Source organism: Varanus komodoensis, unplaced genomic scaffold, assembly GCF_004798865.1.
Source record: "Varanus komodoensis strain SLA01 unplaced genomic scaffold, ASM479886v1 scaffold3, whole genome shotgun sequence".
Classification (NCBI taxonomy): Eukaryota; Metazoa; Chordata; class Lepidosauria; order Squamata; family Varanidae; genus Varanus; species Varanus komodoensis.
In genome coordinates this window covers 46,149,704-46,165,962 of record NW_025335761.1, presented here as the reverse complement: position 1 = coordinate 46,165,962, position 16,259 = coordinate 46,149,704, and the positions used below count along the sequence as shown (strand labels likewise).

Below are 16,259 nucleotides of genomic sequence, written 5' to 3'. Positions count from 1 at the left end.
TTGAAGATCTTAGCGTTAGAACTTAAATATAAATTTAAACCAAACTAATTGGCAGCCCCCAATAGTATCAATCTGTGAGTTCTTAGAAGAACTCAACTGTAAAACTGTTGGTGAAACCATCCTTGGGTGTTTCTGCCTTCTTATAAAGGGTTATCAAAGACAGGTCTTGGCCTGTGAGTAGTAAGGCTTTGAAATCTAGTCAAAGTTTGAGTAGCACCCCCAGTTAGTATGAGGAGCAGGGCAGCTCTGAACAAACTTACTTTTGAGCTCAGGAAAAACTCGGCTATAATGTCAGATTTATTTCAGCTCTGGCTCCCCACCATTTGAAAGTTCAACACCACCACTACTGGCAACCAAATGTTTTATTGTGATATTAAAAGCAAACAGGGCCAGAAGACAACAATCTATTAGTTTGTTCACGAATTAGTTCACTAAAGAATTAGTTGCTTGAGTAGTAAGGAAGAGAATAAAGAAATAGAAAACCATTTTGCTTCTGAAATTTGGTTTAAAAACCATCAGCAGTATTGTTGGCTCAGGTTTATTATCTAAAGTGATTACAAAAGGTCACAACATCTTATTTTACAGTTTGGTAAACAGCATTGTAGGCTAATCCCCTTCAACATTTACAAACTAAAAAAGCAGCTCTATTATGCAAGCTTTGAGATTCTTTGCATTCTAAAAAAAAGTTATTAGCTAAGTATACCACCCAGCAAAGAGCATTTTATTTACATGTTATGTGGGCAGGAAATTAACACATAGGCAGTAACTTCACTACAAAATTCTGTACAATAGTTTATTCCATCTGAGATATGCACTCCTGTCTCAAAAAGGATAGTCATTCACTTCTAATTTTAGCTAGAAGTTATACTTGAACAAGTTCCGAGATTTACGTTCTGGTCCTGTGAGGCCTTTAACAAGCAATAGGCAACAGAACCTGCTTTGTATCAAAAATTAAGGTCATATACTTACACCAAGCCAGTATGAACTCTTGCACTAAAAAACAGATCTTTATCAAAAAGAGTACCCTGAGCCTGAACACTGAACCAGTTTTATTCATCTTAATCACATGAAAAAATCTTCATTACCTATAGCAGCTTAGGACGCTTGCTAATCCTCTCAAGTATAAACTTCAAACACCTCACCATTCTTCCACACAAAGTAAGTGACATTCTGTAAATTCATGATCTTACTACTTTTCAGCAGAGCTGTCATACAATTAGAGCATATGTTTAGGCTGCAAACTAAAAAGCACTGTCTTGCAGGACAGAAGCCAAGATGAACATGGTTGCATTAAACTGGGAAGGAAGAAGAAAAAGCTAACAGAGAAAAAGTTTGTCTTTAGACTTCCAAGATAATCTAACTACAGTAGTACTGCATCCGGTCTGTCCTCCTCCTCTTTCGAGACTGGAATTCTTCAAAGAACTGCTGAATATCCTCTCTCTTAACAACCTGTTTGCAAACACAAAATCAGTGGAAGAGAGTACTGAAACATAGCAACAAGCATTTTAAATATAGTAACAAGCAGTCCTGCAGCACTGTGAAGAACAGACTGAACAAAAAGATTTGAGTTGCAATGTGATTCATCATCTATTTCCTGAAATATCAGTGTTTGAAATACTATTCTTATATTTAAATACTATTAAGGAAAGCTCCCTCAGTTAAGAGCCTTATTCACACTCAGCTATGGCCAACATAACTTAATGAATAAATTACCCCACAATTTGCATGCTGTGTGTGAGCTGCATCCATTTTGCATTATTAAAACTCACATTGGCCCAATTATAGTTTGCTGTGCAACATACAAACCTGGGCCCATTAGCAGGTAATGGCAGCTAGTCTTGGGTTAATCAATTAATGACTGGTACAACATGTGCCAGGTCTATATTCAGCTTCCAACTGTAGTTTGCTTTATGAAGTCTGATCTCAGACACTATAGGTTAATCCTGGGTTAAACAACCCACAGGTAGCTTAAAACTTGGTGAACCAATCATGAGTTGTAGCATAAAATGGAAGAGTGTATCACTGACAACCCATCAGCTTTTAGAGCAAATGACTGAAGTGAACAACCCCCAGAGTGTCCATGTTCACACATCATGATCAGACACTTACTACATGAAGTAAAAATAGGACAAAACTGGTAAAAAGTAGTTTAGTGTTTACCACCACTGTGTACAAACTAGGTCATAGTCTTAAGCAAAGTGGCCAGTTTATAACAGCAACAGGATTCTTTATCAAAGTCACAGGATTCCCTGCCTCCATTTTACTTTACATTTTTTGGTCTTAATCACTTCATTCATGTGAACACTGTGCTCCTATACATAGCTTGTCTTCTTGAAACCACTCTTGGTTAAACAATGCAGAATAGACTGCAGTAGAAAAAACTGAATTAACAAAATGTATGAGGTTATTAACAAAGAGGGTTTAAAAAAAACAGCAGAATTGTTTTGTGCTTGCCGACACTCCACCATTGCAGGGAATTGCTCTCATATAGAAATAATTACCATTTTTCCCCTAGTAGGGTAGAGCAGCCACATGATAGATAGACCTTCCAAAACTAAGGCTGCAATCCTATACACATGCACAGGGAATAAGTGCCACAAAATTCAGTTGCACATTGGATAGACAGGCATAGGACTGTATTGTATATCTTTTTCTTTCAGTGCATCCAGACTCAGAGAAGAATTTCATTTAGATTTCAATCCCATACACACTTTCCTGATTACAAAAAGGGAAAAGCTAAACTGACCAGATGAACTGGATAATAAATTTCCCATAACACAGAGTATCAGCTCTGGCATTTTTGTCACACATGCATTAACAACATCTATTCCCTCTTCAACACAAAATTCAGTAATGTAATAATCCTTTCCTCCTGCGTATCCAGACATTAAAAGATAGGGATTAGGGAATGTTTTATAACTGTAATCAAGGAATTAAATTTCAAATTCCCATGAATATCACTTGGGTAATAGATCTGCCAGGAACTTTGTAAAGGGGCAGCTGTATTGCATGGCCTGTTTAGTTAGAAGTAACTATTAAGTTCAATGACTGCAGCCTGAACCTGCTTACAACAGAAACCCCGCTATAGAATGTTTACTGACCTGACTACTTGTACTGTCACCACCTCAAATTTTCCTAGTTGCCATCTTACAAATCCCTTTAAATATCAATTGCCAGGGAAAAAGTAAACAGCAAAGATGCTTTGTTCATTAATTCTTTCCTGAGAAGGAAGCCCACCTTTGTTTTTAGCAGCAGGAAGGAACACAAGGACATAAGGCAAGAATGAGAAGTAATTTCTCAGTCTGGTCACCTCACTGCACACACCCCCCCCTCGCCAAGTAACTTAAAACACATGTGCCTCCTCACCCAGCCTTGCTAACTGTCCTATCTGGCTCCTAAAACTTTCTGGTGGTTCTTAAGTTTTAGAAGACTCCTGTATTCCAAGTAAAAATATACTTGGAATAGCTTGATAGTAGGGCAAAGGCCTGTATTATCTTGGAATATCCTTTATATTTTGCAACAGAACCATTATTTGGCAAAGATCATAGCTGCCATCAAATATCTTATTAGCTGCAATCTCCCTAGCTGATTACAAAACTGATTTAATCAACAAGGGCTCCACAAAGGGTCGGGGGATTGCATGGGATAGTGTAGTCTTTCCTTTGGTTAGGAACTGGCTACTAAATATGGAAGATGAAGTAAAACAAGCTTTGCTACCACAGCAACTTTAGTGCACTTTACTTGCCATGTTTTTAAAGTGAGATTAAGTCATAATTTTACCCTACTCATGAGCACACAACTATCAGCTCAAACAGTAAACTGTAAATTATTTTATAATGGTATGTCGTTATATTTGCTAACGGATAATACTTTAAGCAACTGATCAAGTATACTATTGTTCATAAAAGGTTATGGCACAAAAAACTTGTTGGCCATAAAGGTTGAACAAAACAGTTTTTGTTTCTAATTTGCAGACTTCCTGCTCAACTTTGATTTTCACATGGTCATAATTATCTGTGGCTACACTGAAGACTTTTCAGTTATAATTACATACTTACTGTTCCTTCATCTGCAAATCTTCTCAAATAGTCTTTCAATTCTGTTTTCAGGTCATTGTATTCTAGAGAATTAAAAACAATTGCACTGTGATTGTTCCTTTATTTTAGGAAATATGTTCTTTTGTCCAGAATGCCTGCCCAGTTAGAGCCAAAGATAATCCAGTAAAAAGGCATTGACTGCTTTAACCCTACTGCACCTCTACTTCCATGCTCCTCTAAGCATCTTTGCCTTTAACATAAAAGTAGTTTAATGCAGATCTTAAATTAATGAGGTCTACCCAACTTTTCTAACCTAAGGTTTTCCAGACCACCTCCTCATGCATTGTCTAATACATCAAAACAAAACTACTGCAGGACTGACAAAACACAGCACACTAATTGAACCAAATGTCACCTAGTATTGTATAGCATTTCCACTGGCCAGGGCTTCAGGGCTCTCAGACTGAGGTGCACTTCCATTAAATAAGCACGTCAGAAAGGATGTGCTTCAAGCCTCTTAGGTCATGGGAATCAGAATACTGAAGAACTTTATGTCTAAAAGATTCAGCCAATGAACTTTAGTCTGTCCTCCAGCCTGATACAAGAAAATTGACTTAAATATCCCTTATTAGCAGACTATACCGGTTTTGAAACTTTCTACCCTTACAGTTTTATTTTACAGGTCTGAGTTCATTTGGTGTACACTCAATGGTGCTTGTAACATAAATGTTACATTTTTAAAAATCAAAACTACTAAAAGCAAAATCCAGTAAAACTAGGAACAGAAAAATATTTTTGAGTCTAGAAGCAGAGAATAATGAGAAAGCTATGCTTGAAAGCATGTGGAGAAACATAGGCCAACAAGCAGAGAGCTGCTACATACATTTTCTAGCATTCAGGGCTTCAGTGTGCTATAAACTTGTGTCTCTCCATAGTTAACAGAAGGAGACTATGTTATGCAAATAAGACATACATTTGCCTAACATAAGTAACTTGTATTTTATCTCATGGACTGAAAAGGATGCTCACAGCAAAGTGAATGACCTATTAAAAATAGATTCTGCTGCAAATGAGTTGGTATAAAACTATGTAGTATTGATAGTTCTTCGTGGTCTCTGTGCAATCACACCTATGGGCTTGTATCAACAAAAACTAAGTTCGGAAGTCAGCTCTCCCATCTCTCACCAGTTCACATCCACAGCTCAAGTAACAAGCCTAGCTAATAAATAGCAAAATTAAAATATGCTTGCACCTTGATATTATATTTTCATTTTGAAATTGTACATTGCAGTTACTTACCACAAATGAGCTCTACCTGCTGGACCCTATCCATGCTGCTCAGTGTGTCCATTAGAGGATCTCTCCTGTCTGCTTCCTGGTCACTTGTTCCTTTATTCTCATAAGCCAAGACTGTATCATACTCATCTGTCAGGAATGGGACTTCAAGTTCAGAGTACATTTTCTGAAAAATAAGTTTATTTTTATTGGACAAACATTGACCTGTCAGGATTTCTTGGTCCAAAACATAATACATTTCAAAACCCCAACTCACCAAACACCCTCAATAATTCAAATGCAATGCAGAAAGTAGCAACAAATCTTTAAAGTTTCAGCCCCAGGATGGAGACGACATCAAGGAGAGGCAGAAGCCATACAAGGAACCTCGAGCAACTGAAGGAAGGCACAACCACGGAGGCACACGCAGCGGCGGCAAAGTAGAAAGCCTCCTAACTAACTGAATCTCTTCCCTCTTTCCACCAACCAGGCACAGAACCTGGTGAGCCTGATGATCAGGAAAGACAGACTTACATGGTGAGTGGATAACCAGATTTTCAAATTCTAATGGAATATACTAATTACAAGCAACCAATAATGGTTTGTTTTCTTTTTACATTGTCCTGTGCTATTACATTTTCTTAAGACTAGTCAAGTCCACTTGCTGCATATTGATGCTTTCTCTTGGTTTCCATTTCTATTCAGTCATGTGCAGTTTTACAAATAAGCTGTATTACAGAGAAGTCTACACATAAACATGAAGGCTGCAGTTGTAAATAGAACTACCTCACACTCCTTGCAGGTACACAATTTGTTCCGCCAGTTGTGTGGCCAGAAAGTAGCTGTGTTTTTCTTCAGGTACTGCTTCACTTGCAGCTCTTGCAGCTTGCAGGGGGGTGCTTCATTTGTAATTTTCTGCATTAAAATAAAAAGTTAAGATTTTTTCTCATTTTTATATACAGGTTGTGCATATGGAACATGGATTGGACTGAGGGTCAGTGTATCAGGAAAAGGAATAGAGCACTAAATATCTCACCAACCTAAATTGCACTTATTTCTCCTTAGGTTTTCAAAGTGTTTTATTACTATGTTTTTCCCACACATTATATTTATAAAAGTCTCACACAGACAAATCTTAATGGAAGACTTCTAAGCTACCTTCTCAGAGAGAAAATACCAGAATATTCAATCACATGAAATAAATGCCCTCAAATATATGTTTTGTCTATTTCCAACTCTACTATGCTGTATTTCATTACCCTCACAGTCTGTCAAGATTTACAGAATCTACTAATGTAGATTTACAGATTTTTATCTAAGTCTTCAGTCAAAAAAGAGGAAAGATCTCTTGGAGAGGCTTACAAGATACAGCAAGATAGTCCTTGCCTGGAGGGTTACAATCTAAAAGCTGCAACACACAAGAAGGGGGGATGGGAGGAAACTAGTTGCTGCTAGATTCCTGAATTCCACAGGAAGGTACACATAAAATAATGTGTGGTTTGGAAGAGTTCTACCACACTAACACAAACACACACAAAATACTGAGTGATTATTCTGACAAGCTGACAACTACCTGAAACATGGTAGAATGGTCTCAAAGTCAACCAAGGGTTGCTGCCAAAGAAAAGCAACTGGAAAGGAGGGAAACAGTCTGGGTTGCTTAGTGCATTCAGAGTCATTGAGTGTACACTACAGTCACCCTGATCTGCCAACTGGACGGCTAGAGGCATGCCCGCACTGCATGCATCTTGTCCTAACCCGCTTCCTCAACTACTTCTTGGAAGAGGGACAGCCAGGAGCCACATGGGCCATTGCGGGCCAGAGGTAACCAGACCTTCCCAAGACATTCCTGAAAGTCTAAAGCAAGCCAACTGCTATACAGCAAACACACCCTGCTCTTAAAAACTGGGCAGAAATGGCATTAAAAGACAAATATAAACTACCTCCCTCTTTCTCAGAGCACAAACACAGGAACTGCTTTTGGTCATAACCTGCAAAAAACTGGCTTACCTCAGAACATTCAGACCCAGAGCTAGTGGATGGTTCATTGTTTTGTGATATCTGGTCTTCCTCAGTTTTTGTTTGATGATCAGTACCATTTTCTTTTTTTATATCATCAGTTTCTTCAACGTTCAGCATTAATCCATCTTCAGCTGCAGGAGTGACTTTGCTCACAGTGGGAACTACAGGCAAGACACACACATACCCTGTATTAGCATGTCTGTCCCTCAAATAATAGTGTTGCCGTTTACAGTGAAGAGTCAGCATATATACTAAGTCTAACTTTTGTTAACAAGTTCTATGCTGCTCATCACTAATTTCTTCATACCCTATTTTCTAGGAGGTGCCACTGCCTTAGTTTATCTGTACATTGCAATCACATAGCAAATTACAATCACATACTTTTTATTATAATATAACCCAGCATTCTTAGCCTCCTGTGTCTTGTCCCTAACAGGGAAAAATCCATACTTCCTTTGCTTTCATTGAATTATGAAAAATCTTACTACTATGACAAGTAAAAGGAAAAATATGCCCTGACTAAAATTTTCAGAAAACAGTGTATTTGTGCTCTACTTTAATTAAACAAGAATTTATATCCCATCCTCTAATGCCCATTCTTCACAACAATCTTACATAAGACTGTCCCTTCCCCTTCTATCAACTTGAAAATTACAAAATATGTTTCTGTTAAAGCTCATGATGAAACAGAGATAAGTTCTGCCCCCTATGGACATTTTGGCTAGCAAAGTAAAATCCACAGGGATTCCTTTCCTTGCTTTTCTAGTTCAAGAAAGATGAGCCACATCTTTGCATGAGTTTGCAGTTCCAATGCATCACTTGTCGGTTGAATAGATCACTTAGTGAGTAGAAGATGATCTCTGACTATGAGAAACTCAGGCTAGACCAGGAGTCTCAAACTCAACTTACCTGGGGGCCACTGGAAGTACGAGTCTGGGTGAGGCTGGGCCACATCAAGTATTCCACCACTGTGGTGGTGGTGGGCCGCTCATCCAGAGGCGGCCTGGGCGCCGCTGGCGCTTTGAAGGCCGCAGGGCCCCTCCCCCGTGCCCCACCCACCCCGACAAATGGCCCACAGGCCGCAAGTTTGAGAACCCTGGGCTAGACTTTCCTTCCAAATATGTATGTTTAATATTTACATTTTAGAGCTGAGAGAAGTACATCTATTTGATGCTCCAGGATGAAAATATTACTGTAACAGCAGTCCTTATTCTCCTTACCTGCTAACTGTGAGGCATATGCCCAGAGGAAAGGACAGCGATCCATGCAAGTCTGACACACCATTTCATGAAAGTCACCACTATCTGGAGGGAGTGCACCAAGATGCTGCAGACATGACAACAGAAAATAAAGCAAAGATATATTAGTTAAAAATTAATGGGTTAAAAGGCATTAGGGAACATAGAATCCTGACAGCTAAGCATCAGTAATCATATCTCTACTTCTACATTCCATACTCTAACCTGTTCCCAGTTCCAATATAAGTTAGCCACTCATACGACCAAAATGTATTTCACAAATCTTCCCTTTTAACCAGAGTCTGCAATTCCTAAACTCAAGTTGTACCAACTCTGCCCATTGCTCACTGCTGGGGACTGACCAGATGTATCTGGGATGGTGTAGGTGCAACTACTCCTGAAAACTCTTTCTGGACACAGAGTTTCATGCTAATTATCATCTAGCTGCAAATACCCCATAGTTGAATGACACTCTTGAATGACACTGATTACCTTGATCCATTCTCCTCGGGCTTTGGTCGCTCTGATGACCTTCACTCTTTGAGAAAAGGACAGGGGACTCTGCTACTTTTTCTTAATCTCTTACCAGCTTTCAATTCCTGGGAAACATTCACCCAAACAGACTCTACCTTTCTTGTTGGCCCACATCCAACCCATCGCTGCTTCCACATACCAATTCAGAACATACACAGTTTCTCCTAATTCAGATGCTACAGAGAAACAGAGCCCCAAAATTGCCAAGGACAAACTCCAGCAGCTTCTGGAACTTTTCCTGTAAATAGGAACAGAACTACTATATAGTGTTCCTTCAATTCCCAACTCACAGAGATAATCTAAAGAATAGCATTGTCAACAATATCAAACACTGCTAACAGATCAAGCAGGATCAGCAGTTGCACTCCGTCTCTCCCACAAGAGGAAGAGACACAGAGGTAGCATAACTGTGGTCACCCAACAGGTTGACCAAAGTTGATGCTATTCCAAAACCAGACCTGTGTCCAGACTGAAATGGGTTGAGATAATAAGCATCCTCCTAGAATACCTGAAATTACCTAGCCACTACCTTCTCAAATATCTTGCCCAGAAAAGGGGTACTAGTGACTAGGCAGTAGTTGGAATTAGCCTTGGGAAATATCATTTTTCACAAATGGACTTACCACTGCCTCCCTCAAAGTGGTGGGCATCACACAAAGAGACAGTAACCACACTCCAGATCCCCCTAAGCAAACTTACTGGTTAGTTCAAATAAGTCAGGATAGGAAAGGTCAGAAGGGAAGGTTAAAAGCATCTGCTAAAAACATCTGATTTACTTCCTCAAGCTACAAAGATTAAAATGCTCCTATATATCTGTACCTGATGGCAGATTGGAAACCTCAGCAATTACTGTATTACAAGCAGCATTCAAGACATAATAGCTGTATGAAGCTGTGGGAAGCAATCATTATGAAATTTGGAGCAAAGGTTCCCTTTGTGCTGATGACATCCAGTTCTCATTCTTTGTGACATCTGAATCAGAAGCGCTGGTACACATTCTGAACCAGTGTCTGGATACAGATATGGCTTGGATGAAGGTTAATAAGTTGAAGCCAAATCTTGCAAAAAGGAAGTCTCTGTTTTTTTTTCTAAGACCTGGTAACTGAGCTGTTTGCTAGTTCTGGATGAGGCTGCAGCCCCTCTGAAGGATGAGGTACCTACTTTGGGAGTTGTCCTGGGATCCACCCATTACCAATTTCACTTGGTGTGTTTACTATGCCCATTCCTGGATAGAGACAGCCCACCTGTGGTGATTCATGTGCTGGTAACCCCATGATTACACTATGCAATGCTCTCTATGTGCACTCTCTGCACCTGGTTCAGAAGGTGCAATTATTGCACAATGCTGCAGTTAGAATGACCAGTGGCATCCTTAGCTATACACACATTACACCTGCACTAAAAGAACAATACAGGTTTCCTACTAAATACTGAGACAGGTTCAAGTTTTTGCCACTGACATTCAACCCTTCAAGGACTTGGGTGGTAGCCCCCTGTCTATGGAACAACCTCCCCACTGTGGCCTGGCTGGCATCTTTTTGGCACCAGGTTAAGACAACCCTCTTATCTAAGGCTTATAAAGACTTAATTGGCTAGCTTACTTTTTAACTGTTTAATTTCTTTCCTGATTTTTGTTATTTTTATTGTACTTTTATTGTCTGATTCTATGGACTGTGTAAACCACCCAGAAACCTTTGGCTATTGGGCACTATAGAAAGCAAGTAAGTCATTTAAATAAAGTAATTAAATAAACAAAGCTGTAACTGGCTAATGAGAAACCATGCAGTTTGAAACCAAAGCTCATTTATTCAAAAGCAGTGCCTACTGGATCCATGTAACCATTCTGAATTGAGGAGGACCAGGACTGCTACCACAGTACAAATCAGAAAAATCTGGTCTGACAGGGCACATTTATTATGGTTATGTTTCCATCCCTTTTAATTTAATGAAGTGAATTTAGTCAATGTGCTTACCCTTCCATGAAACCAATCTTCACAAACTATGCACTGGATCATTTCATCTGGAATCTGAAGATGAAGCCACGGTGTTACAAATATACATATCATTTAAAACTATGTGAGACGGACAGTAAAGATGGTTCAGTGAGTGCAGAACGCTGCTTGCATATTCACCAAACCCAGCCAGCATTCTGATAAGTCACATATTTTTAAAATGGACGTCCAGTTCATTGTCAAGTGTTGAATTCTAAGTGCTGTTGTTAATTTTTAAATAGGTCACAATCAGGGAACATCTCCTCCCATATAGAGCTCCCTAGCATTTAAGGTCTATTAATAAAGTCCCACCACAGAATCCATCCAATGTGAAAGCTAAGTCAGCCCCTTTCACAGCTGATTCTCTGATACATCCACTGACAAGAGGTGCATAGGAGCCCCATCTGTGCCATTCTTTTAATGGCTTTTTTTTTTTCAAAGCTGATTTTGTCTGGCCATTTTCTTTCTGTATCCATTTAACTGTATAGTTTTAAATATTTGCATTGAAGATTGTTTTAAACTGGTCAGAAAAGTAGAATTTAAAATTTTAAAATAAAATTTAAATTTCCAAAGGACTGCAACTTTCCCATTTTTTTAAAATTCAGTACATGCAGGTTACTTATCAGGTCTGTGGCCAAGTACAAGAAAACACTTAAGGCACTTGTTGAATGCATGAGCTTTACTATTGTTTTTCAGAAAACAGTACCAAATTGTTTTCACTAGCTACCTCAAAACACCTCTTCTATTTCTGTGAATAAGTTAGCCTACATAACATGAGAAAATACACTGCACAAACATTTTTAATTCTGTAGGTTTGTGATGTTTCTAATCTTGTGCAACACAATCACTAGTAATGTCCATATTACAGTGTAGTCTTCATTTTTTCCAACTTCACACTTAACACTCTTCTTTCCTATTTTGAAATCCATTAAAAAACATAGTAAAATTATTAAACTTTAAGAGCTACATCCATATACACAGTGTTTGAATTTTATGTACATTGCTAAGAGACACCAGTGCCTTACCTCATCATCAGGATCTGGATAAGGCCTTTTACAAACACAGTATAAGCCATAAAAGTTATCATTATATTTATTTGTTGGATTCACCGCTGCTTTTTCCTAAAAATAAATTCAAACATGTGTTTTGAGTAGAATAAGGGGGAATGAATTATCTGCAGAGAAAAGCCTCTTAAATCACATTAGTTTAATTATGCCAGAAAAAACATAAGAGAAGTATGATATTTTGCCAAGTTGCATGTATATCAAGTGTTCCTTCTTGAATCTCACTTCAGGTTTGCTATAATGAAATAATTTGAAATTCCTTAAGCAAATTACTTAATGGACAAGCGAAGAAAGAGGAAGAACGATTTAAAACTGAAGTCAGATTCAAGGGTAACAACAAAAATTATGTTCCTCATTTGAAGTTAATGAAGATCTAATGGATTTCTGGATTACTGTACTTGTATTCTTTATATAAACCAGACATTTCCAAATGGAATGTGTACGGAACACAATTCTCATACCCAAAACCAATGAGAAAGGCTAACATAAAGCAACTGTGACCCAAATTAACATTCTTGTATGCTTCAGAATTCTGTGAGTTTAACAGATGAAGCAAAAACATATTAATGCCATGTTTGCAGATAGTATTATCTGTAAACACCACCAGAATCCAGCCAGATTTCCATGCACAGAGCCAATCCAGACGTGAATATGAATCTGGCTATAGTACCAGTGCAACTTCAATCGTCATTTAACTGGGTACATACATATGGGTATGTTACTGATGCATCTAGTGTTGGTCAGAGCCAGTACCCAAAAATAACTTCACAATTTCCAATTGTAGGAATAGTTTTGTACATATATGAGAAAAAGGCTGGAGGTAAAGGTTCACATAGTACAGAAACCATAGCTTGACTATCACTCCACAGCTGCCATTATTTTTATACTTACAGGAAGTAGTTTGCATTGCAAATTTCTGAATTTGCTGTTTCCACAATCACAACGAAAGTTTCTGAAACAGGAAAAAAAGCCAGAGTTTCAGGTGGGGACTGTAGGCTTATGAGCTTCTGTACATTCCAGAAAAGACAGTCAACAAACCTCTATCCTCTAACTTAGTGCACAGTCCTATACAGGTTTGCACAGAAAGATATCCTACAATTCCCAGTATGACCCAGCCAGGATTGTACCCTTACAGCATTAATTATGATTATACTATTGTTAGTTCATAGTGCTAATTATTTTGGTTATGTCTCATTGCAGGCTCAGAAACCATAAATACAGCTACAGTGACAGTAATTTAAGTTTACCTAAGTTATGCAAAATTCATAGTTTTCCTCGGACCTTTTAAATTACCTTTATCTCATTCAAAGATTTTGCTTCACAACATCACCTATGCTATAGTTTTCTATGTCCTCTGGACCTCAGCAAATTTTTCTCTCAGGTACAATCCTGAGAGTTTCAAAGGTTCATCAACCATTTCCTTGTATTAAAAAAAATTGAAGAACTACTCAGTTTACATGATTTAATATTCTACTTATTTATATATTCCATATTTCTTGGGTGTTTTTAATGTTTAATGTTTTAAAGCATGGCAAATAAGCTAACTTTAAATTTTTACCTTTTTGTGTACAATTCAAATAATTTGTGGGTGCCATGACATTCATAGCTGCATGCTAAACATATCCCTGCTGGTTCTTCTCCTGGTGGTGTACATGTACTGCAGGCATACAAAGCTTGTCTCTTTACAGCACCCTGCAAAGACAGCAGCATCATAAAAATGAAAATTCTGAAGACATGCCATACTGGGAATTCACTATTACAGCAAAATAGAAAAAACAGCAAACTTGAGTACAGATATCAAATCTGACTTTCATTCTTACAAAAGGTGCCAAAGTTTTTTTATGTTCTTAAATAACCATATTGTAAAACATAAGCCAATGTATTTATCATACTCCAATGTTCCAAAATCATGTTCAACAATTCAATAGAATATTTATTAACTGAAACCACTATCTGCGATGCATTATATGAATGAAATGAAATACCAACAGTTTATTAAATTCTAATCTTCCAAAATACCAGGCTACAAATTTAAAAATAGCACAGACAGACAAAAAATGGCGAAGAGAAGCATCCTTACCTAAATATTAAGAGAAAGTTAAAGGAAGTAACTATCACTCATTATTTTTGCCTGTCTTTTTCTACTATGATCTACCATTAAGAAAGAATCTGCCTTAATGCATTTCCATTCCCATTACATTTAGGAGGACTCTTAATCTAAATCCAAACCAGCTTGCTATTACACAAGACATTAAAATCCTCCTTTCTTCAATGTGTTATTATATGTAGGCTAGGATGACCTGTATGATGGCAACTAATCAGGTGAAGCCTGAGTTTTAGCTGAACTACAACATACAAATGGGACAGATTATGTCAACTGGAGACAAACAAGCACAGAACATAAAGATGCGCACTGACCAAAATGTACTCCTAGAACAGTGACTGTGGATAATCTCAGGTCTGGGAAGAGAGTAGCAATGGGAGATAATGGCCACTCAGAAATTCAGTGGGTTGGATCCAGACTCAGTCATTCATAATACATTCCCACTGAAATCAGTGGGACTAGATAGTCGTGATTGTCTTAAATACGACTCCTGATTCTAACAGATCTACTTCAAGTGTGATGAAGTCTTCATCAAAGCCAATGCATTCCAATGGTCACTGGAAGGAATCGTACACTGCAGAAGCTATTCTAGTTCATTTAATGCCCCACTAGTGTTTTGAAGGTCTATTACAACTACTATGTGTCTGTTATAAGACAATCAGAAGCAAACTAAGAAAATACGAAAGCACCAAGGTCTCACTGTTCTTAATGGAAAAATTAAGAAACTTGCAGCAGAGAGAAATCAAAAAGATATGCAAGCTACTTTTTCCCATTCACACCCTGCTGTTTTACTGCCACTATAAAGTGATGAATTCACAGCTTACATCAGCCTATGTGCCTTCCTGACATGTTTGGACTGCAAAACCCAGAATTCCCAGTCAATGGTCCCGCTGGGTGGGAATTCTGGGAATCGTGGTCCAAATGTCTCTGAAGGACTCCAGGTTGGGGAAGGTTGGCTTCCACGTTTCATTTCTTTAGAGGATTATATCCCATCTTTCTAAGTAGTTTGCGTTACATAGCGAGGAAAACAAATAAAATTCTATGTTCACTACGTAAACCAAAAGCAAACACTTGGAAGAAGAGTTCAAACATTCCTCCTCCTTTTCACCTGCAGCCTCCCCTTCCCTCCGAGCCCACCCCTGCTGAATTCCCATAAAGTTTCCTTCCCCATGTCAGTTTCCTCCAGATGCTTTTAACTACCGTTCCTATTTTTTCTACCCAACATGGCCAGTAATGAGGAATCTTGGGAACTGAAGCCCAAAAAACTACGGGAGATGTCCGCCAGGTGTTTTGGTGTCTGCCCCATCAGCCCCAACTAATCCGCCCAACAGGAAGGAATACCGGGAGTTGCACCCAAAGCTCTGAGGGAAGCCGGGTGGGGAAACGGGCGACTCTCTCCCAGGACGAAGACGGCGCCGCCCGCCCCTCACCTGCGAGTAACTGCAGCGCTCGTGGTCGCTGCCGCCGAGGACGGCGCGCGCCTCCTTTTCGAGCTCCTCGTTCTCGGCCAGCACCTCGGCTAGCGACACCACAGGCTCCTCCGCGCTCCTCTCCCCTTCCTCGCCGCCAGCGGCATGGCGGTCGTCGTGGCTGTCGTCGTCCCCGCCACCAGACAGGCCCGGACTAGCAGTCGCCGCCGCCTCCTTCTCCATTGCACTCATACAATCGGTTCCCTCAGCCCGCCGTATCGACAGCACCGACGAAAGAGAGGAAGAAAAGGCGGGAAAACACCAAATCGCCACCAGAGTGCGCCCCTCACGCGCCGGAAGCGGAAAAGGAGAAACCGCTCTACGGCAGGCGTAGGAAGGCAGGGAAACGCAAACGGAAAACAAAAGGGACGGGGCACGTGACTCTAACAAGGCCGCGTGAACAGCGGCGAGCCAATCACAAGCAGAAAGAGCTGTGGGCAACATGGACGGTGGAGACAATGCCTGGTTTGATACGTCCGGAGCAGCCCCTCCCAAACACGCAATATTATACACGCCTCAGTGGGA

The 16,259-nt window shown here is 39.4% G+C and overlaps 1 protein-coding gene across 1 annotated transcript; it reads right to left on the bottom strand.

Moving 5' to 3' along the window:
- Positions 1 to 485: 485 nt before the first annotated feature.
- Positions 486 to 16,061, bottom strand: UBR7 (ubiquitin protein ligase E3 component n-recognin 7). The gene is made up of 11 exons (XM_044436388.1): positions 15,696 to 16,061; positions 13,720 to 13,853; positions 13,053 to 13,113; positions 12,123 to 12,218; positions 11,080 to 11,133; positions 8,555 to 8,660; positions 7,323 to 7,495; positions 6,099 to 6,227; positions 5,337 to 5,499; positions 4,059 to 4,120; positions 486 to 1,449 (listed from the first exon to the last, which is right to left on the bottom strand). The coding sequence occupies exons 1-11, from the start codon at positions 15,924 to 15,926 to the stop codon at positions 1,357 to 1,359; spliced, it is 1,302 nt and encodes a 433-aa protein (XP_044292323.1). The 5' UTR covers positions 15,927 to 16,061; the 3' UTR covers positions 486 to 1,356.
- Between the last annotated feature and the right edge of the window lie 198 nt (positions 16,062 to 16,259).

Excerpts from the sequence above, each read along its gene's own strand:
- UBR7 (XM_044436388.1), bottom strand. The coding sequence starts at position 15,926 with ATGAGTGCAATGGAGAAGGAGGCGGCGGCGACTGCTAGTCCGGGCCTG. Across the intron at positions 6,228-7,322 it reads CTGGGTCTGAATGTTCTGAG|AAAATTACAAATGAAGCACC; the intron begins GTAAGCCAGTTT and ends ATTTTAATGCAG. Across the intron at positions 1,450-4,058 it reads GATTTGCAGATGAAGGAACA|GTTGTTAAGAGAGAGGATAT; the intron begins GTAAGTATGTAA and ends GTTTGCAAACAG.